Source organism: Scyliorhinus torazame, chromosome 22 (genome assembly GCF_047496885.1).
Source record: "Scyliorhinus torazame isolate Kashiwa2021f chromosome 22, sScyTor2.1, whole genome shotgun sequence".
In the NCBI taxonomy this organism is placed as follows: Eukaryota; Metazoa; Chordata; class Chondrichthyes; order Carcharhiniformes; family Scyliorhinidae; genus Scyliorhinus; species Scyliorhinus torazame.
The window spans coordinates 68,885,229-68,909,286 of NC_092728.1; the positions used below are offsets into that span (position 1 = coordinate 68,885,229).

The 24,058-nt window shown below is 43.2% G+C and overlaps 1 protein-coding gene across 9 annotated transcripts in view; it reads right to left on the reverse strand.

Moving 5' to 3' along the window:
* The window catches only part of LOC140399108 (histone-lysine N-methyltransferase EHMT1-like), a 206,042-nt gene that overhangs the window by 126,323 nt on the left and 55,661 nt on the right, over positions 1–24,058 (reverse strand). For all 9 annotated transcript variants that reach the window (XM_072488278.1, XM_072488283.1, XM_072488276.1 and 6 more), the window contains exon 2: positions 11,101–11,185. In XM_072488278.1, the coding sequence (XP_072344379.1) occupies positions 11,101–11,185 (85 nt within the window). The remainder of the gene's footprint in view (positions 1–11,100; positions 11,186–24,058) is intronic.

The window sequence follows — 24,058 nt, forward strand, 5'->3', positions numbered from 1 at the left end:
GGAGTGGATCCATGGCGATTTCTTAGACCGAGGGCCAGGGAGTTCTCCTTCTTCTCCCATGTCCATAAAGTGTACTCCCGGATAGATTTTTTTGTTTTGGGAAGGTCGTTGATCTCAAGGGTGGAAGAAGCTGAGTATTCAGCCATAGCGGTTTCGGACCATGCCCCACACTGGGTGGACCTGGAACTAGGAGAGGAAAGGGAGGAGAGAGCACTCTGGCGATTAGATGTGGGATTGATGGCGGACGAGGGAGTGTGTGGAAGAGTGCGGGGGTGTATTGAGAGATACCTGGAGGTCAATGACGACGGGGAGGTCCGTGTGGGAGTGGTATGGGAAGTACTAAAAGCGGTGGTCAGAGGAGAGCTGATCTCCATTGGGGCCCACAAAGGGAAAACAGAGGCCAAGGAAAGGGAAAGATTACTGGGGGAGATTTTAAGGGTGGATAGGGAATTTGCAGAGACCCCGGAGGAGGGACTGTACAGGGAGAGGAGACGACTCCAGACGGAGTTTGACCTCCTGACCACCAGAAAGGCGGAGGTGCTGTGGAGGAAGGCACAGGGGAGGAGGTATGAATATGGGGAAAAGGCTAGTCGCCTGCTGGCTCATCAGTTGCGAAAGAGGACAGCGGCGAGGGAGATAGGGGGAATTAGAGACGAAAAGGGAGCCACGGTGCGAAGAGCAGGGAAGATAAATGAGGTGTTTAAGACCTTTTATGAGGGACTGTATAGGTCCCAACCCCCAGAGGGAGAGGAGGGGTTGCGGCAGTTCCTGGATCAATTGAGGTTCCCGAGGGTGGAGGAGCAGGAGGTGGAAGGCCTGGGGGCACCGATTGGGGTGGACGAGGTTATTAAGGGGCTGGGGAACATGCAAGCAGGGAAGGCTCCGGGACCAGACGGGTTCCCGGTGGAATTCTATAGAACATATGTGGACTTGTTGGCCCCGTTGTTGGTGAGGACGTTCAATGAGGCCAGGGAAGGAGGGACTTTACCCCCGACAATGTCGGAGGCGACGATATCGCTAATTTTGAAGAGGGATAAAGATCCGTTGCAGTGCAGGTCCTATAGACCTATTTCATTATTGAATGTGGACGCCAAATTGCTGGCAAAGGTACTGGCATCGAGGATAGAGGACTGTGTCCCGGGGGTGGTGCACGAAGACCAGGCAGGGTTCGTAAAAGGGAGACAACTGAATGTTAACGTGCGACGACTATTAGGGGTGATAATGATGCCACCAGTGGAGGGGGAGGCAGAGATAGTGGCGGCAATGGATGCAGAGAAGTCATTTGATAGGGTGGAGTGGGAGTATTTATGGGAGGTGTTAAGGAGGTTTGGGTTCGGGAACGGGTTTATTAGCTGGGTCAAACTTCTTTATGGGGCCCCAACGGCAAGTGTAGTCACGGGTCGGCAAAGATCGGAGTATTTCCGATTATATCGGGGAACAAGACAGGGATGCCCGCTGTCTCCACTGTTGTTCGCGTTGGCAATTGAACCTCTGGCCATGGCGTTGAGAGACTCCAGGAAATGGAGAGGGGTGATTAGAGGGGGAGAAGAACACCGAGTCTCGCTATACGCGGATGACCTACTGTTGTATGTGTCGGAACCAGCGGGGGGGTGATAGAGGTTATGCGGATGTTGAGGGAGTTAGGAGATTTCTCGGGATATAGGCTCAACATGGGGAAGAGTGAACTATTTGTGATACACCCAGGGGACCAGAGTAGAGAGATAGAAGGCCTGCCTCGAAGGAAAGTGGAAAGAAACTTCCGATACCTGGGGATTCAGATCGCTAGGAGCTGGGGAACCTTGCACAGACTTAATCTGACACGATTGGTAGAACAAATGGAGGAGGACTTCAAGAGGTGGGACATGCAGCCTCTGTCGTTGGCGGGCAGAGTGCAGGCAATTAAGATGATGGTCCTCCCGAGGTTCTTATTTGTATTTCAATGTCTCCCTATACTAATCACTAAGACCTTTTTCAAAAAAATAGACAGGAGCATCACGAGCTTCGTGTGGGCAGGGAAAGTCCCGAGGGTAAGGAGGGGGTTCCTACAACGTAGCAGGGACAGAGGAGGATTGGCGCTACCGAATTTGGGCTGCCAATGTGGCGATGATTCGTAAATGGATGATGGAGGGAGAGGGAGCGGCGTGGAAAAGACTGGAGAGAAAGTCCTGTAAAGGGACGAGCTTAGAGGCGCTGGTGATGGCGCCGCTACCGTTCTCACCAAAAACGTTTACCACGAACCCGGTGGTGGCGGCAACATTGAATATCTGGGGACAATGGAGGCGACAGAGAGGTGTGCGGGGAGCCCTGGTGGGGTCCCCAATCAGGAACAACCATAGGTTTGCCCCAGGAAGAATGGATGGAGGATTTCAGAGCTGGCACCAGTTGGGAATTAGGAGGGTGGGAGATTTATTTATAGATGGGACGTTTGCGAGCTTGGGAGCATTGGAGGAAAAGTATAAGTTGCCCCGGGGGAAACTTCCTTAGATATATGCAGGTGAGGGCGTTCACTAGACAACAGGTGAGGGAATTTCCGCTGCTCCCGGTACAGGGGATTCAGGACAGAGTGCTTTCGGGGGTGTGGGTTGGAGAGGGCAAGGTGTCAGAGATATACCGAGAGATGAGGGAAGAGGGGGAGGAGTTGGTGGGCGAACTAAAAGGAAAGTGGGAAGCAGAGCTAGGGGAGGAGATAGAGGAGGGTATGTGGGCTGATGCCCTAAGCAGGGTAAATTCCTCTTCCTCATGCGCCAGGGTTAGCCTGATTCAATTCAAGGTGCTACATAGAGCACACATAACGGGAGCAAGACTGAGCAGGTTCTTTGGAGTGGAGGGCAAATGTGGGAGGTGCGGCGGAAGCCCGGCAAACCACGCACATATGTTTTGGTCGTGCCCGGCACTGAGGGGTATTGGAAGGGAGTGACAGGAGTGATTTCTAAGGTGGTGAAGGCCCGGGTCAAACCAGGCTGGGGGCTAGCTCTATTTGGAGTTGCGGATGAGCCGGGAGTGCAGGAGGCGAAAGAGGCCGACGTTGTGACCTTTGCGTCCCTAGTAGCCGGGCGTAGGATTCTACTCATGTGGAAGGAGGCGAAACCCCCTGGACTGGAGGCCTGGGTAAACAATATGGCGGGGTTCATAAAACTGGAGCGGATAAAGTTTGCCCTGAGAGGATCGGCTCAAGGGTTCACCAGGCGGTGGCAGCCATTCCTCGACACCTAGAGGAACGTTAGAGGGAAGACAGATGACCAGCAGCAGCAACCCTGGGGGGAGGGGGGGGGGGGGTGGAAGTTTTAGTTTATGTTAAATGATTAGATTACCATGTTGATTAGCCATTTGTTTATTGTTAAACTTTCTTTACTGTTATGTTTGTTCTGTAAGGGGGAAAATTTTTGATCGAAAAAATTTCAATAAAACATTTTTTTTTAAAAAAGAAAAAAAAAAACAGAGAAGGGGACAGAAAAATACAGAATAGCTTAACTAGACTGTCAAATTCATACACAAAAAGACAATAGAGATGGTGCAGAGAAGAATCACCAAATGATTCCATGAATGAGGAACTTCAGTTACATGGATAGGCTGGAGAAGCTGGGCTGTTCTCTTTGGAGAACGGAAAAGGTGATTTGATAAAGGGGTCCAAAATCCTGAAAGATCTGGGCAGAGTAAATAGGGAGCAACTATTCCCTTGGGTGGATCGAGAACCAGAGGGCACTGAGTTAAGGTGACTGGCCAAAGAAGCAACAACAAAATGAAGAAAAACGTTTTTATGCAGCAAGTGGTTAGGATCTGGAATGCACTGCAGAAGACCGTGGTGGAGGCTGATTCAATCAAGGACTTCAAATCAATCTGAAAAGAAAATAAGTTGCAGGAATATGGGGAAAAGGCAGGGAAGGCGGTTCCTTGCAGAGAGTTGACACAGACCTGGTTGGCCAAATGGCCCCCTTCTGTTCCGTCATCATTATTTGTTCACTACGTTCGACAATTTTAATTCCTAAGATAGCAACTCAATTTCCCGAACACGTATTTCATCACTAATCAGCTAAACATCTCTTTGAATTTGTGAATTTTGGTGCATTTCAAATTTTCAATTCTTCCTTTTAATAAGAGCCTAAAAATTATATATTTGCACAACAAGTTATTTTTGACATTATGCTGCAGCAGCTTTACTTCTAAATCACTGCTAAGATAGACACACCCTTCTTTCCTACATAGCTTACTTTAAACTCAGCAATCACATGCAAATTAAATCTATAAGCTTTCATAACTTGGAATAAAAATCTGCATTTGTATGAAGTGTGCTAGATTAATAAATATTTTGCTCCATGAACTACAAGTTCTTCATGGAATTCTAATGCTTTGTTTATATAATATATTTTTTATAAAATAGCAGAACTATGACCCAGATTTTCTCCATAAGGAGAGGCTCTGCATTGTTGCAAGACAGCAGAAATGCCTTAAAATGCTAAGACCTGCCCAAACACAGCACTTCCTATTTTTGCAGAGGCAGGTTTGGGGACTCTGGGTGCATTTCACACATGCACGGCTTACGGAGGTAGTTAGCCATTTAAATCATCAGCTGCCTCCACTGAAGTGGGATATTGGTAGGCCAGGAGTGTGAAAACTGAAGTGTGCAGATTAGAGCAGTAGGTTTGTTTGGATAGCCGGGGTACCCTTTGGAGAGGAGTACGGTGTACCAGGACACCTTTGGGGGCGATACGGTGCCCTTTGGTGCAATTAAACGTAGGTATAAATGTGCATATCAACACATTACCATAAGACCATAAGACACAGGAGCAAAATTATGCCATTCAGCCCAACGAATCTGCTCCACCATTCAATCATGGCTGATAGGTTTCTCATCCCCATTCTCCTGCCTTCTCCCCATAACCCCAGGTGCCCTTATTAATCAAGAACCTATCTATCTCAGTCCTAAAGACACTCAATGACTTGGCCTCCACAGCCTTCTATGGCAATGGGTTCCACAGATTCACCACTCTTTGGCTGAAGAAATTCCTCCTCAACTCTGTTTTAAAGGATCATCACTTCAGTCTGAGGCTGGTCCCTTGGGTTCTAGTAATGGAAACCTCCTCTGGGCCCTCTCCAAGGCTAGCACATTCTTCCTTAGATATGGGGACCAGCACCTTACACAGCCTCAACAGTACATCCCCGTTCTTGTATACTAGCCCTCTTGACATGAATTCTAACATTGCATTTGCCTTCCTAACTGCTAATTGAACCTGCAACCTTAAGAGAATCCTAAACTAGGACTCCGAAGTCCCTTTGTGCTTCCGATTTCTGAAACCTTTTCCCATTTAGAAAGTAGTCTATACCTCTATTCTTCCTACCCCAAGTTCATTACCTCACAGTTTTCCATATTGTATTCCATCTGCCACTTCTTTTCCCACTCTCCTGCCTCCCTGCTTCCTCAACACTACCTGTCCCTCTCCATATCTTTGTATCATCTGCAAACTTTGCAACAATGCCCTCAGTTCCTTCTTCCAGATCATTAATGTACATCATAGTTGTGGTCCCAACACTGATGGCTGCAGAGCACTACTAGTCATCGGTTGCCATCCTGAAAAGGGCCCCTTTATCCCCACTAGTCAGCCAATCCTCTATCCATGCCAATACCTTGCCCCTAACACCATGGGCTCTTATCTTATTTAGCAGCCTCCTGTACAGCACCTTGTCAAAGGCCTCCTGGAAATTCAAAAAGATCATGTCCACTGGTTCTACTTTGTCTAACCACCTCAAAGAATTCCAACAGATTTGTCAGACAATGACCTTCCTTGACGAATCCGTGCTGGCTCAGTCCAATATTACAATGCACTGCGAAGCACTTCGCAAGCTCATCCTTAATAATAGACTCTAAAATCTTACCAATAGCTGAAGCCTATAATTTCCTGTGTTCTGCCTCCCCCCATTTAAACAGAGGTGAAAACAGCCATTTTCCAATCCTCTGGGACACCCCCCGTCTCCGGTGAGATCACCACCAATGCCTCCACAATCTCCTCAGATATCTCCTTCAGAAATCTGGGGTGTAGTCCATCCAGTCCAGGTGACTTATCCACTTCAGATCTTTCAGTTTTCCCAGCACCTTCTCCTTAGTGATGCCCACTACTCTCACCTCTGCCCCCTGACTCTCGAAGTTACTGTCAAGCTCATTGTAACTGTCAACAAACATGTCAAAAATCAACTGTCAAAACAGTCAGAAGCACATGTCAATGGGACCTGTCAATGGGAGTCAACAAGCTGGAACGGCATTTAAAAATACGCACTTTAAACCTTTGGAAAAAATGTCTCCAGTGTTCAAAAAAAGGCTTGATATTTCACTCGGTCTGTTGGTAATGGTAGGGCTTCCGTTACTTGATTAGTGTCGCAGAACTGATTTTACAGCCATCCATTATCCCAGTAAGGTGCCTGCCATTTCAGTTTGATTGACAGCTGCAAGTGGTTACAGACTCTTTGATGTGGTACTATGAATTCCAATGCTCCAATGCTTGTTATAAGGATTGTGCATTTGAATGAACTGTTTGTTATTATTTAGTTGATAGAATGTAAATATCGTGAATATGTGAGTTGGCATGATAGGTATCAGGGCCAAGGGTGGTGGGTGAGGATGCATGGGTTAGTAGGAAGGGGGTGAGTGGTTATGGAGGCTGGGTGGGGGGGGGATGGGGAGATTGTGGGTGGTTGGGGGTGAAGGAACACGGTGAGGCGAGAGAACATAGAACATAGAACATAGAAAATACAGCACAGAACAGGCCCTTCGGCCCACGATGTTGTGCCGAACCTTTGTCCTAGATTAATCATAGATTATCATTGAATTTACAGTGCAGAAGGAGGCCATTCGGCCCCTTGAGTCTGCACCAGCTCTTGGAAAGAGCACCCTACCCAAACTCAACACCTCCACCCAACACCAAGGGCAATTTGGACATTAAGGGCAATTTATCATTGGCCAATTCACCTAACCCGCACATCTTTGGACTGTGGGAGGAAACCGGAGCACCCGGAGGAAACCCACGCAGACACGGGGAGGACGTGCAGACTCCGCACAGACAATGACCCAAGCTGGAATCGAACCTGGGACCATGGATCTGTGAAGCAATTGTGCTATCCACAATGCTACCGTGCTGCCCTTAAGAACAAATAAATCTACACTATATCATTTTCCCGTAATCCATGTACCTATCCAACAGCTGCTTGAAGGTCCCTAATGTTTCCGACTCAACTACTTCCACAGGCAGTGCATTCCATGCCCCCACTACTCTCTGGGTAAAGAACCTACCTCTGATATCCCTCCTATATCTTCCACCTTTCACCTTAAATTTATGTCCCCTTGTAATGGTGTGTTCCACCTGGGGAAAAAGTCTCTGACTGTCTACTCTATCTATTCCCCTGATCATCTTATAAACCTCTATCAAGTCGCCCCTCATCCTTCTCCGCTCTAATGAGAAAAGGCCTAGCACCCTCAACCTTTCCTCGTAAGACCTACTCTCCATTCCAGGCAACATCCTGGTAAATCTTCTTTGCACCTTTTCCAGAGCTTCCACATCCTTCCTAAAATGAGGCGACCAGAACTGTACACAGTACTCCAAATGTGGCCTTACCAAGGTTTTGTACAGCTGCATCATTACCTCATGGCTCTTAAATTCAATCCCTCTGTTAATGAACGCGAGCACACCATAGGCCTTCTTCACAGCTCTATCCACTTGAGTGGCAACTTTCAAAGATGTATGAACATAGACCCCAAGGTCTCTCTGCTCCTCCACAATGCCAAGAACTCTACCGTTAACCCTGTATTCCGCATTCATATTTGTCCTTCCAAAATGGACAACCTCACACTTTTCAGGGTTAAACTCCATCTGCCACTTCTCAGCCCAGCTCTGCATCCTATCTATGTCTCTTTGCAGCCGACAACAGCCCTCCTTACTATCCACAACTCCACCAATCTTCGTATCGTCTGCAAATTTACTGACCCACCCTTCAACTCCCTCATCCAAGTCATTAATGAAAATCACAAACAGCAGAGGACCCAGAACTGATCCCTGCGGTACACCACTGGTAACTGGGATCCAGGCTGAATATTTGCCATCCACCACCACTCTCTGACTTCTATCGGTTAGCCAGTTCGTTATCCAACTGGCCAAATTTCCCACTATCCCATGCCTCCTTACTTTGTGCAGAAGCCTACCATGGGGAACTTTATCAAATGCCTTACTAAAATCCATGTACACTACATCCACTGCTTTACCTTCATCCACATGCTTGGTCACCTCCTCAAAGAATTCAATAAGATTTGTAAGGCAAGACCTACCCCTCACAAATCCGTGCTGACTATCCCTAATCAAGCAGTGTCTTTCCAGATGCTCAGAAATCCTATCCTTCAGTACCCTTTCCATTACTTTGCCTACCACCGAAGAAAGACTAACTGGCCTGTAATTCCCAGGGTTATCCCTAGTTCCTTTTTTGAACAGGGGCACGACATTCGCCACTCTCCAATCCCCTGGTACCACCCCTGTTGACAGTGAGGACGAAAAGATCATTGCCAACGGCTCTGCAATTTCATCTCTTGCTTCCCATAGAATCCTTGGATATATCCCGTCAGGCCCGGGGGACTTGTCTATCCTCAAGTTTTTCAAAATGCCCAACACATCTTCCTTCCTAACAAGTATTTCCTCGAGCTTACCAATCTGTTTCACACTGTCCTCTCCAACAATATCGCCCCTCTCATTTGTAAATACAGAAGAAAAGTACTCATTCAAGACCTCTCCTATCTCTTCAGACTCAATACACAATCTCCCGCTACCGTCCTTGATCGGACCTACCCTCGCTCTAGTCATTCTCATATTTCTCACATATGTGTAAAAGGCCTTGGGGTTTTCCTTGATCCTACCCGCCAAAGATTGTTCATGCCCTCTCTTAGCTCTCCTAATCCCTTTCTTCAGTTCCCTCCTGGCTATCTTGTATCCCTCCAATGCCCTGTCTGAACCTTGTTTCCTCAGCCTTACATAAGTCACCTTTTTCCTCTTAACAAGACATTCAACCTCTCTTGTCAACCATGGTTCCCTCACTCGACCATCTCTTCCCTGCCTGACAGGGACATACATATCAAGGGCACGTAGCACCTGTTCCTTGAACAAGTTCCACATTTCACTTGTGTCCTTCCCTGCCAGCCTATGTTCCCAACTTATGCACTTCAATTCTTGTCTGACAACATCGTATTTACCCTTCCCCCAATTGTAAACCTTGCCCTGTTGCACGTACCTATCCCTCTCCATTACTAAAGTGAAAGTCACAGAATTGTGGTCACTATCTCCAAAATGCTCCCCCACTAACAAATCTATCACTTGCCCTGGTTCATTACCCAGTACTAAATCCAATATTGCCCCTCCTCTGGTTGGACAATCTACATACTGTGTTAGAAAAGCTTCCTGGACACACTGCACAAACACCACCCCATCCAAACTATTTGATCTAAAGAGTTTCCACTCAATATTTGGGAAGTTAAAGTCGCCCATGACTACTACCCTATGACTTCTGCACCTTTCCAAAATCTGTTTCCCAATCTGTTCCTCCACATCTCTGCTACTATTGGGGGGCCTATAGAAAACTCCTAACAAGGTGACTGCTCCTTTCCTATTTCTGACTTCAACCCATACTACCTCAATAGGGTGATACTCCTCAAACTACCTTTCTGCAGCTGTTATACTATCTCTAATTAATAATGCCACCCCCCCACCTCTTTTACCACCCTCCCTAATCTTATTGAAACATCTATAACCAGGGACCTCCAACAACCATTTCTGCCCCTCTTCTATCCAAGTTTCCGTGATGGCCACCACATCGTAGTCCCAAGTACCGATCCATGCCTTAAGTTCACCCACCTTATTCCTGATGCTTCTTGCGTTGAAGTATACACACTTCAACCCATCTCCGTGCCTGCAAATACTCTCCTTTGTCAGTGTTCCCTTCCCCACTGCCTCATTACAAGCTTTGGCGTCCTGAATATCGGCTACCTTAGTTGCTGGACTACAAATCCGGTTCCCATTCCCCTGCCAAATTAGTTTAAACCCTCCCGAAGAGTACTAGCAAACCTCCCTCCCAGGATATTGGTGCCCCTCTGGTTCAGGTGCAACCCGTCCTGCTTGTACAGGTCCCACCTTCCCCAGAATGCGCTCCAATTATCCAAATACCTGAAGCCCTCCCTCCTACACCATTCCTGCAGCCACGTGTTCAACTGCACTCTCTCTCTATTCCTAGCCTCGCTATCACGAGAGAGATGTTTCATGCTTTAAACTTTGGACACAGTGCTGGATCCCAGAGGTAGGCCTTCTGCCCAGCCTGCCTCTGCATCCAGCACCCTCCACAGTTCTTCCAGGGTTGCCCTTCCAACTTCTAATCCAGCCCACCCTCATAACCGACCGAAGATCCAACATCTGGGGAGCCATTTTTAAGGGCAAAGTTCACAGAGCTGGGAATTCTCTCATCTCTGCGCAACCGACCCGGAAATATAAATCTGGGACGAGGAATCTGAACTTATGGGCGGGATTCTCCAACCCTGTGCCGGGTTGGAGAATCGCCGTTGGGGGGGATTCACGCGGCGCCGCTCTGCCGATTCTCTGGTCAGCGCAGGTGGGGCGCCGTTGTCCGCGAACCCTCCGGCGCGATGGGCCAAGTCCTGCCGGCGTTCATGTTGTGGGTGGTGGCCTGGTTTGGGGGGGGTGATCCGACCCCGGGGGCTCTCCACGGTGGCCTGGCCCGCAATCAGGCCCACCAATCGGCGGGCGGGCTTATCCTGGTGGGGGCCTATATTCCTCCACGCCGGGCCCCTGTAGCTCTCCACCATGTTGCGGCGCAGAGAAGGCAACCCATGCGCGAACTTGCACCTGCCGTAGTGTGCATGCGTGGACCCGTGGCGCCCGTTCTGACGCCGGTATCGGCAGCTGGAGCAGCACGAGGCTTTCCAGTGCCTTGCTGGCCCCCCGTGCGGCGCAAGATCGCTGATCCTAGGGGCCTGTTGATGCCAGTGTAAAATGCTTGGGTGTTTACGACGGCGTCAACACTTAGCCCCAGGATCAGAGAATCCCGCCCTATATCTTTATTCACCTTGGTCTTCAGTAGTGGATAGTTCCTTTGTCACTTCCCGCTTCCGATCTTCTATAACGGTGTCTGCCCCAGTCATACCTGCAGACTGAAACACAAACAGGATTACTTTAATTTGTAGATATACATGCACACAAAATGTACTTAGTCTTTAAATAGACTGAATTAGTTGTTTGTTATTCACCACTTGCTCACTTTGTTCTACACAGATTAACATTTGAAGACACAGTGACCGATGAAAACAGTATTTGTTGAACTTTCATCAAATGTCAGTGATTCAGTTGCCTTATGAAATTAACCTTTTCTAATAAGATAAATTTCAAAGCACACAGATAGAAACAAAGCATGGTCTGCTTCTAACCTCAGACTACTGACCTTTTCTGACTTCTTCCCCCCACCCCCACCCCAATTTGTCAAGATACAAGGATTAGCTTAAACAAAAACAAAACCACAAATTAGGGGGAAAACATCCACGCAGCAAAGTAAGCAGTTGGAGTACAATGCACAGATTCTACAGAACAGAAATGGTGTACTGGCATAAACCATCGGTATGTGTGGAGTTTGGACATTCGCCCTGTGACTGCATGGGTTTCCTCCGGGTGCTCCGGTTTCCTCCCACATTCCAAAGATATGCAGGATAGGTGGATTGGCCATCCTAAATTGCCTGTAGTGTCCAAAAGGTTATGTGGGGACATGGGGTTACCGCGATAGAATGGGGGAAGAGGGCCTTGGGAGGGTGCTCGTTCCGAGGGTCAGTGTAGACTCAGTGGGCTAAATGGCCTCCTTCTGCACTATAGGGAGTTTGGAAATGCAGTAAAAGGACAAGATAATAAACTTTAAGACTTTGTCAATTAGAGAGAGAGAGAGCGAGAGATATTGAATTATGGGTAGATGCTGCAGATCAAAAAGGCTATTAAAATGCAAATTAAATTTTAAAGCACATGTGCACTGCCTATAAAGCAATGTATTGTCATTGAATTTACATAAGATAAGCCACTACTGGATTAGATTTTGAATTTGTGCATCTGGTTTTAGAGGGGGTACCAGTCATGGCACGAGACAGTAAAGACTCACCAGAATATTAGGAATTACACATGATAACTGCGGGGAAAGACTTAATTCCCCTGGAACAGAGAAGGTAAAATACATGTTCAAAATTATCAAAGATTTTGAGAATAATAATTTTTATGATGCAAATTGATAGTAAGACGGCATAGTTATATTTGAAAAGGAATATATAAACCTGAAGAAAAAGCCTGGGAAGTGGAATTAGAGCAGACACTTTAAATTGAAGAGCTAGCACCAGCATGATGTGCTCAATGGTTTTCCTTCTGTGCTGTAAATAGTATGCATCCAAACAGCTGTGGTGATTGTCAGGCATAGCCACTTGCAGGATTATTGTCACTGTGACAGTCGAAGTTAGTTTTACTAACGTAGTAATTCTATCCAGAACATCCAAATGCATCTCTGATCCAGAAATAATACAAATATGCTGGGCTTCAGAGGTTCTGGCAGTTTTTTATGTTTCTGGCATCTGCCAACTAATGCACCGGTGGACTGTAGTGACATCAAGAAGGTCCTTTTCAGATGAACTTGTGAAAACATACTGACATTGTTCAGAACAAAATTGGACACTGGGAGGCAGAGCCTTACGTTCAGAATAAAATGGTTTTAGAGACTAATGCCATGATATAGAGTATCACTGCCAACTATTGTTTTCATTGTGCTGAGATCATTACACGTGACTTAAGCAAATTCAAAAAGTTCTTGTACACGAGCACCCAAAGACAGGAAGCCCTAGGATCTCCCAGTATGCTTCCTCTCTAACAAAAGGCCAGAGAGGCCGACAAAGGTGTTTGGATTTGCCTTTGGCCGTTTTCTGTACACCCAACTTCAACACAACACTTAAAATGAAACACTAGATGCTTCATTCCATCTGGGAAGAGCATTACAAATTGTTCAGAAAATAAGCAAAGAAAAACATCACAAGCAGCAACGTCCTTGTCTAGCAAATAAACAGCAGGGACAAAGCCTTCTTCCTGTGTTATAATTGTTCCAGATTGAGATTTTTTAAAAATCAGATGGAACTCTAAACAAAATGTAGATGGAAAACACCACAGCAGTATAAAGAACTTTTCTCTCAAACTGAAACAGACTCCAGCAATTCATATTGATTGTGAAATGAAAGTACTGATGATTGCCCAGTAGGAGTCACTCTTACAAGTTGGCAATGGAAGTGCGAATGTAACCAAAATGATTCAAGTGAAATTGCCATTTCCTAACTGGACTGGATGAGTTGAAAAATAAAGACATTGTCTAAAGTGCCTTGTGTTTGATTTAACCCACAATTAAACAACCAATTGTACTTGGGAGGTAATACTTTTTCACCGCACTGACCAAAGGGTTTAGATGTTATTCCGCATTATCTCCAATAGAATGTTACGGTTTCATAACATTATTTTAAGATACAAGTTCAATTTAAAGCATATGAAAATAAAATAATTCCAGTTTAAAGTTATTTGTTTTGCTCATTTCAAACTTTAGAATCAGTGATTGAAATACTGAAATGAACTTTTTCCCACCACTGTATCACAAGAATAATATGCAAAATTAAAATTCTAACAAGATTTGGATGGAATTTTTATTCTTGGCTTCAAATTGCAGTTTACGGTTTCAAATTTTTCAGTCACATATCAATGTCTTATCACCAAATAACAAGAATTTAAAATAGCTTGTTGGAAGCATTGGGCAGCACAGTAGCACAAGTGGCTAGCACTGTGGCTTCACAGCAACAGGGTCCCAGATTCGATTCCCTGCGGGGTCACTGGCTGTGCGAAATCTGCACGTTCTCCCCGTGTCTGCGTGGGTTTCCTCCGGGTGCTCCGGTTTCCTCCCACAGTCCAAAGACATGCGGGTTAGGTGGATTGGCCATGATAAATTGCCCTCAGTAACCAAAAAGGTTAGGAGGGGTTATTGGGTTATGGGGATAGGGTGGAAGTGGGTCGGTGCAGACTCGATGGGCCGAATGGCCTCCTTCTGCACTGTATGTTCTATTTAAGAATCTATCTCTCACAATTTAGCACAATAATTTGGTGAAAAAGCAACATAATGGAATTGTAACCAAATGTTTAGAACACAGCCAACAAAGTACATATCACAGAAGGAGTAGGTTAACTCCCAAAAGCTTCTGACTTCTGAGCAAATGCTCTTAATTTGAAGTGTCACATTATAGTTCCAAAATTAAATTGGGGGGGTTGCAGAGCGAAAAAGCAGAGGTGGATTTTTGCTACCTAATCTGAACATATTAAGTAATAATATTATACAATCTTTCAATCTCAGCACAGTAAATCCACACAGCTTAGTTAAGCATAAAGAAACTTGACGATTTTTATTCTATTTATTGATGATTCCCGTAACAGCCTTCACGAACAGGCGCCGGAATGTGGCGACTAGGGGCTTTTCACAGTAACTTCATTTGAAGCCTACTTGTGACAATAAGCGATTTTCATACATCTGAAAAGAATGTAATTCCCAATTACTACGTGAACAGTATATTAACTTCTAATTAAATAATATACGAGAATGTGACGATGTCAACATTTTATAATACCAATATAATGCAAAGTTTCCTTATATAATTTATTTTCTTACCAAGATATGCAATCACTTTCCAGTGTAGCAACTGGGGCTTTCTTGACATACCATATACAGCAATATCAGAAAAATTGGCACCAAAACAATGCCAGAGATATTTTCAGCTTTTATGTTGGCTCCACCTACCCTAAACTATTTCCTTCTGACTGGCTATTGAAGTCTCAATGCTATGCTGAAAAAAACTATCCACTAGCTTACTCATTAACTGAATCTGTTAGCTCGCCACGTGAAGGCGTTTCATATTAAAAGTTCCATTTAACTGCCTTTTATTTTACTCTCAGGCTTCAGCTGTCACAGTTATCGTGGACATTCTACTTCATTTCATGCTTTAAAAAAACTGCAGAATTATTACAAATTTACATTTGCAGTTAAGAAAATGCTGCTGATGCTACACTGACCGAACTATTTGACGTAACAGATCTACTGAAGGAGGGGGGGAAAAGGCACAAAACAACAAAAATAAAGAAAATCCAAATTAATGCCATATACACAGCGAAAGAGACAAGAAATATTTTAACAGATTCAAAAAGTATATGCAAGTGCCCAGTGTACACGTGACAAAGGGTCATCTGGACTCGAAATGTTAGCTCTTTTCTTTCCCTACAGATGCTGCCAGACCTGCTGAGATTTTCCAGCATTTTCTCTTGAGTACACATTACCCTATTGCAGAAGACAAAGATTTAAGATGCAGCTGTCATGAACAACACAATTCAAAGATTCAAGCAGCAATTATAGACAATTTTGCCCCATGCAGTATAAGTTAATGAGCGCTCAAAAATGAAAAAGATGAACAAAGACTAGTAAATCAACATAATTCCAGACTATAAAATGCCTCAATTTTCACCCAATTTCTGGCATCGATTTTGCCCATATCTATCACATATTAAGGTTATATATGCAGATGCTCAAGCTTCTATAAAATACTATTAGCATGCCCAGTATTGTATTTCCAGAGTAAGAAACACTACATTTTCAAAGTAGAGTTTGCTACAGCCAGCAAAATACAAATCAATGCAGCTCATTTTCACAAGCCAAAACTATTTCAGATGGCTATTCATTTCAGCTCATCTGTCAACAAAATGCTTGGAAAAATAAGTCCTCAAGGAAGGAAAGATAAAGCAACATTTTTAAGTCTATACCTTTTAATCATTTTCACCAGAAAACACCATAGAAAAACTACCAAAAGGCACCCCCAACCCCAGCAACTTTCTTTCAACACCCGAGAAAACAGCACACATCTTTGTATTGAGCAACACAACATAAATTCACAGTGCAGTCACCTTAAATTGTCAAAACTATACGGAGTTTAATTTTAATTTAAGGAAAAAGAAAAGTGTTGTCAACAAACAGCTGGTATAAAATGTTAATTAAACTGTGATTCACTGCAAGATATTTGAATCAACTTTGAGGTGTCAAATATCATTTGGTGATTGGCATCTAATAACATATCCAATCAGAATTTAGACAATTTTAGGTCACATTGGGCGGCATAGTGGCACAGCGGTTAGCACTGCTGCCTCACCGCGCCACGGACTCGGATCACTGTCTATACGAGTTTGCACAATCTCCCAGTGTCTGCGTGGGTCTCACCCCCACAACCCAAAGATGTGTAGAGTACGTGGATTGGCCACGCTAAACTGCCCTTGCACCTTAATTGGAAAAAATGTTAAAATATGTTTTTAAAAGATTTTAGGTCACATGTATTTATGACAAGATGAGTCTATCGTGATAATCTAATAGGACAGAATATGATACACAAGCTAAAACTAATAGTTTTTCCAATTCACCCAAAGTAGTTTTTTTAAAAAAAACAGACCCATATGTTTCTAGTATGTGAACTACATTGCTTTAGAATTACTAAACCTGGGGTCTACAAATATCCACCAGGTTTCCTCAAATGACAAGTGCTATTCTTAACTGCGAGAAGAAACATTTCAATTATCAATGTTGCAAGCTTAGCACTTGAATGTGAAACAATATAATTTTAATCATTAAAATCTAGTCATACTTAAAATTCCCCAACCAAGTGATTATCTTGTACTTTTGTTCAATGGGCTTAACAATTCTCTATGCTACTAATCATTATTCTGATATTTAAATTAAGGAAAATTATTTTGGGAATCGTTCTTTTTGGTCATAAACAATTGTGATGATAAATTTGAACGCTCAAAGTAATGTTAAGCCAAAAGCAGGTGAAAATTACCTGTATAGAATGCAAAGCCTGCAAAAGTGAAGATCTACAGGTCATTTTCATATCTCTCCATGGACAAAAACTCAAGCAGTTGTAAACCCCAGTTCCTGCTGAAGACTGTTTCCCAGCTTCTACTCTTCATCTCCCCCTATGGACTATAATTCAATGACCTGAGCATGCTCAATGCAGACGCTTGACTGCAGATTCAGCCATTTCATAACATGACTCTTTGCAAACAAGATTATCTGCCATTTTGAGGCTGTTTGAGACAACACTTTTAGCTCTTGACAATCTCTTGAAATTTAGTTAAATTAAGATACATAAATACATGAAACACTGATCTAGGTCTTATAACCATGAATGGTGGATCATGCAAACAAAAATACATCTTTCTCTTGGCAGGTCTAAACTGTTCACAATACCTGAAATTTCAGATAAAAATAGTGGGCAATTCTGCGGGGAGAAACAAGCAACCAAATGTGTGTAAAATTTCATTGATGAATGCTTAATCCAGGGTCTGTAGGACTATTAATGCAAATAAACTCAGTATGAAATAAATACTGCCAACATTTAAAAATGTGTTATAAATTAGGCTTGGATGAAATTCAATCAGCCAAACTAGGGATCTGATCTGATCAATCGGTCTTCATTAACTTCAAAATCAGATATTCCAAAAATGAAAATGGGCTGATGAGTGATTTTAAAAAGTTCACACCTTTCTAAATAATTTGTTTTCGTGCAATTATTTGTTTCCATACAGTATTATAAACAACTCACTGTAATTCAATAAAACTACTTACAAAATGCCTAAAATTAAATTCCAAGAGAATAAATGTGTGATTTACTGAAAGTCAAGCAATCTTAAAACATAATATTGAACACCAAGACTGCAACCATATATAAAAGCACAGTTCATGTAGTTTGACCCAAAATACATCTCAGCTTAACTACACAACTACTATCATACAGGTAGAAACCTTTTAATTCGGGTCATTTTGTAATTATTTATCCCAATGTCAGATGAAGCACACTAATAAAAAGCATTTGTTTCTTTTGCATGAAAGAGGTCGATGCCAACCTTGGACCACGGAGAGGTCACTATGTCTTCCTGAATTCATATTTTAAGTGTCCAATTGAAGCATAACACACAAATACCTCAATAAGTTTCAAAAACATGGTTCAATTAGTTGATAAAAATGAATACTTTCTCCCATTTCCACTGCAGCAAATTATCAAATTATACAAATCGACTTATCCCTCTGTCTCCAAATTGTATCCCCAATGGCTTCCAAGTTCTAAATGCCATAACAGGTCAATATAACTAGAGTCTCATGTGGCTTAATTTCAATAATTAGCAATAAAAAAGTGAGATTAGAAAACTACAAAAAACATACACATACAACAAGGAAGTAATCTACAGCCATTTAGGGAATAACACAATATCCACTCTTAGCTGAGGGAAATTTGGAATTTTACATTTGAACACAAATGTATTCAGTATAGAAGTACAGTATAACTGCAAGCACGGATTGCATGCATTTCAGTTTACATGTGTACACTAAAACAAAGGAGAAAGGAATAATGTTCTCCATTTTCGGATACCAAAACACCTAATGCATCATGTTCAAGCACTGAAGGCCAGACATTACTGTTACATCATGACTATAACAATTTCATGATCAGTTATTGAAAATACTGAAGCAGTTTAAAATCCATATATTGCTTTCCTTTGGTGAGAAGCTCTCCCTGTTGAGATATTTTGTCAACACCTCATTGTTAGCAGTGCAGTACAATCAAAGATGGAACATGTCAATTTATGAAATTCTTTTATCAATCCTCATAAAACCACGTTAAAAGAAAGCAACAATAAATTGCCAGATTTTGCTCATTTGCTCCACAAAATTCACATCAATTCATTGCCTTTTAGAATTACAGTACTAAGTAGACAGTCAAATGCTAAATGGTGGTATCTACAATGCAAAATTTACCATCCTATGTCTGTACAAAAATCCATATACAAAGATAAAAATTGCTTCCTGATACAAGACATGAGTGCCAGCAGACTACTGTAATGTACATTTACAAAGAAAAACACAAACCAATCAGCTGGTGCAGTATACCACCAATATCCAAGGCCTTTCTTTTCATAAAATCTCTAGTGTTTACCTCAGATTCAAAGAATTGTGAGCAAATGCTACAGCTTCCCTACAGGGTTCAATTCACTGAAGTGAGCATGCTCAATGAAGACTAGTTACAGTACTGTATTTAAAAATCCAACCATGAATACTATGGATACTAGTTGTTCGCAAACTCAAGGTCAATAATTTTCAATTGAATTAGTTGTGACAGTGAATTGGGGATTCAATTCATTTTGTACAAGTTGTAGCTTTATTAAACCATAATTTAAGTAGTTTACAGAATTACTAAAATGGGACACATAATTATATACAGGAAGCAGTGAAACAGTACTTTCTATATTCAAAAAAACTTAAGCATCTACTTAAATTATTTTAGTTGGTATCCTGAGCATATCGTTGCACAAACAATATTTATTACTCCCTTCTTATTGTACAGCACTGACATCAAGGAAACAGTTTACATCTTGGATATGTACCGCAATTCCAAGAGTACGTTGGGTTGCATCAATAAGAACAAAAGTATGCAAAATCCTAGATGTCAGTATTCAAAATGTCTCTGGCCGTGTGTTTTTTTTTTTACTAACATACCAATATATAAAAATGGAGACACTATGGCATCCAGAAATTTATACAAAACCAAAATAAAGGACGATTCATGCACTAGAATCTGATTGATCCATAAATCACAATGATTTTAAACTAACTTTCAATCAGAATATAATGCATTAAGTATAAAACCATGTTATCAATTACAGCATCTAAAAATGGTTCAAATTAAAAATAGCATGCTTATGCAATTTCATTTTATTTGCACTAAAATGGTAATTTATCATACAGTTGCATCTGAAGACTGGCAATACAACATAATTTAGATGTTTAGTGCAGCACCAACAAGTTCCTTGAAGATTGGGGAAGGGGCTCTGCTATAATTTTACATGTTTACTTCAAGAATATAAATTGCAATCTGCAGAATCAATCAAAATGACAATCCTTTTAACCCAATAACCAAAACCTTATATTTATGACCACATGAAAATTATTTTTACAAATTTGCGTCAAAAGGGTTTGGACTACAATCTGACATCACTACCAAATGTAATGCACAACTCTATTTTGTATAATAGTTTTAACAGCTCAGAGTAATAAGTTTTATAATGTCAAGAATGAACACAAAAATAGCATTTTAATACATTATAGTTACCTAGCATTGCACTTCATAATTCTGCTCAGCGAGTTTGAAACTGCAATTAAAAGTTCGAATTGGATCATAAAAATTGACTTGTTTTATGCTTCAATCCCCTGGTAACACTAACATTTTGAATTACCACTGAAGCATGCCTACAATACATCCAAACTAGTACAAAATTTGAATCAATGATAAGCAATATCTTCAGATTAGTATTCCGTATTATAGCTTTCAGTTCTAGAACAGATATGGTGGAATTTTCAGATATTACTTTAAGGGTTAAAGTAAATTAAATTTCGAAGCTTTGACTCATTCACATCATATTTGACTCAAGGTAAGTTGAGATGTGGCATGCAATTAGAAGATAACTATCAGGCACGTTTGAATGGGTGACACCATCAATGCAAATTTCTTGGCTTTCTAGGTGCTCAGTGAGCATAATAATTCTTCCGATGATTGTACAAAACTTTATATGACTCATCATATGGTGTACAATACTAGAGTGTACTTGCCAGGACCGGTTGGTGGGAGGGGGAGCCGGTTTGGGGGGGGGGGGGGGGGGGGGGGGGGGGGGGGGGAGGAGAACAAATCAACATATTGTACTTACATTTCAGTGCATCGTTTTTCCCTTTCACTTCTATATTTTCCCCATTTTTCAAGGTGTTAGGGAAACACGACACAACAAATGCTGGGCTTAATGGTCCCATATAATAACCATTTCATTTTCACATTGCCTTAATATAAACCAAACCTAAAAGATCTGCCACGACCAATGTTCCCTCTATCAGGAACATACCACAAAGGAAACAAAGTGGCTGCACAGAGCCAATGTTCTTGTAAAGGTGCATGTAACGTGGGATCACATCAATCTTGAAGGAGCTGCGCAGGGCAGGTTTCATTCCTGTAAAGGACTGGTCTCAAAATTCCACTAAGGTTAACCATTACTCCAGTCTCAAATCGAAGTTACTGTGAAAAATCAATGAATATACCATACACATCAACGAAGACTTGCAGAGCTGTTGGCCCAGGTAGTCTTCAATAAAAATCATAGACTAGTTTCCCCACAAGCAATTTGTTTTAAATCCGAAGTTGTGCTTGTATTCAAAGAACAAGCTTCAATATTAGTCTTTGGCCCAACATAAATAAATATTTTTACATCTGTTGCACTTTCAAACACAATGGTTCACCAATTGTAAAATCTCTCGTAATCATTAAACGTTTTTTCCCCATGGGATGTGGTCATCGATGGCTAAGCCAGCATTTATTGCCCATCCCCAATTGTCCTCCAGGTGTTGATGAGGTGCCTTCTTGAACCACTGTAGTCCATGTGGTGTAGATACACCCATAGTGCTGTAGGGAAGTTGTGACCCAACGACAATAAAGAAATTTGTTTTAGTTCCAAATCAGGTTGCTGTATGGCTACAGTGAACTTGGGTGTAGTGGTGCTTCCATGCATCTGTGCCCTCGTCCTTTATGGTGGTAACGGTCACATATTGGGAACGTGCTATTGAAGGAGCCTTGGTGCATTGCACGATAGACGCTGCTGCTTGAATGTATCGGTGGTGGAGGGAGTGAATGTTTAAGGTGGCTGATAGGGTGCCAATCAAGCAGGCTGCTTTGCCTTGGATGTTGTCAAGTTTCTCGAATGTTATTTGAGTTGCACTCATCCAGGAATGTGCGGAGTATTCCATTGCACTCTTGTAGATGGTGGACGGGCTTTGGGGTGTCAGGAGGTGATTTATTCAACAGAGAATTCCCAACCTCTGACCTGCTCTTGTAGCTACAGTATTTATATGGCTGGTACAGTTTAGTTTCTGGTCAATACCGATAGTAGAGGATTCAGCGATAGCAGTGCCATTGAATGTCAAGGAGAGATTATTGAATTCTCTCTTGTTGGGGGTGGTCATTGCCGGCACTTGTGTGGCATGAATGTAACTTGTCACTTATCATCCCAGGCCTGAATATTGTTCAGGTCTTGCTGCATACGAGTACGACTGGTTCAGCAATTAAGTTTGTGAATGGTGCTGAACATCAGTGAACATCCCCACTTCTGACCTTATGATGGAGGAAAAATCATCGATGAAACATCTGGAGATGGTTGGGACCAGGACACTACCCTGAGGAACTCCTGCAACCATGTCATGGAAGACTGACCTCTATGCACCACAATCATCTTTCTTTGTGCAGACAAGACTTAAACTAGTGGAGAGCTTTTCACCGAATTCCCACTGACTCTAGCTTTGTTAGGGATCCTAGCTGTCACACTCAGTCGAATGTGGCCTTCTTGTTAAGGACAGTCACGCTCACCCTACCTCTGGCATTCAGCTGTTTTATCCATGTTTGAACCAAGTCTGTAATGAGGTCAGGTCAGTGGCCCTGGCAGAACTGAGCATCAACTAGCAAGTCATTTCAGTGCTGCATAATAGCACTGACGACAACATGGTCCTTCACTCTGCCAATGGGCGAGAGTAAACAGATGATGTGATAATTGGCCAGGTTGGATGTGTCCTGCTTTTTGTGTATAGAACATACCTGGGCCATTTTTACATTATCAGGTAGATGCCAGTGTTGCAGATGGCACAGATTGGTTAGGGAACGTTGCTAGTTCTGGAGCACACATCTTCAGTACTATTGTCAGAATGTTGTCAGAACCCATTACCTTTGCAGTATCCAATGCCTTCAACTGTCATATCATATGTGAAATTAACTCAATTGCCTAAAGATTAGCTGTGATGCTGGGGACCTCAAGAGGTGGTCAAAATGGATCATCCACTTGGCATTTATTCTAGCTGTAGATGGTTGCAAATGCTGCAGCCTTCTCTTTTTCACTATGCGCTAGGCTCCCCGTCATTGATGGGATATTTGTGCCGACACCTCCTCTGGAGATATGCAGAGGGACCGGTAGTGTTAGGGAAGCAAGAGGGCTGCAGAAGGACTTGAACAGGCTTGGAGAGTGGGCAAAGAAGTAGCAGATGAAAATACATTGCTGAAAAGTGTGAGATAATGCACTTCGGTAGGAAGACTATTTTCTAAATGGGAAAAGGCTTAGGAAATCAAAACACAAAAGGACTTGGGAGTCCTAGTTCAAGATTCTTTTATGGTTAACATGCAGGTTCAGTCAGCAGTTAGGAGGACAAATGCAATGTTAGCATTCATATCAAGGGGGGTAGATTGCAGGGATGTAGTTCTGAGGCTGAATAAGGCTCTGGTCAGACCCCATTTGGAGTATTGTGAGCAGTTTTAGGCCCTGTATCCAAGGAAGGATACAGAAAGGGTCCAGAAGAAGTTCACAAGAATGATCCCTGGAATGAAGAGTTTGTCATATGAGGAGCAGCTGAGGACTCTGGGTCTGTACTCATTGAAGTTTCGAAGGATATGGGGGGGATCTTATTGAAAGTTACGGGATACTGAGAGCCTGGATGGAGTGGACATGGATAGGGGGTGGGATTCTCCACTACCGCGCCTTCGTGAACGCCGTCAAGGTTCACGACGGCGCGAAACGGCCCCGGTCCCGACCGATTCAGGCCCTGACAATGGGCCAGGATCGGGGCCGCATCATCTACACGCGCCAGGCCTCGTCGCCCGCGTAAAAGCGGCGCCGCATAACGGGCATCATCCGCGCATGCGTGGTTGCCGTCCTCTCTAAGTCCGCCACGCAAGAAGATGTCTGACGGATCTTGCGGGGTCGCGGAAGGAAGGAGGTCCTCCTTCAGAGAGGACGGCCCGACGATCGGTGGGCACCGATCGCGGGCCACCCCACATCTGAGGTTACCCCCCCCCCCCCCCCCCCCG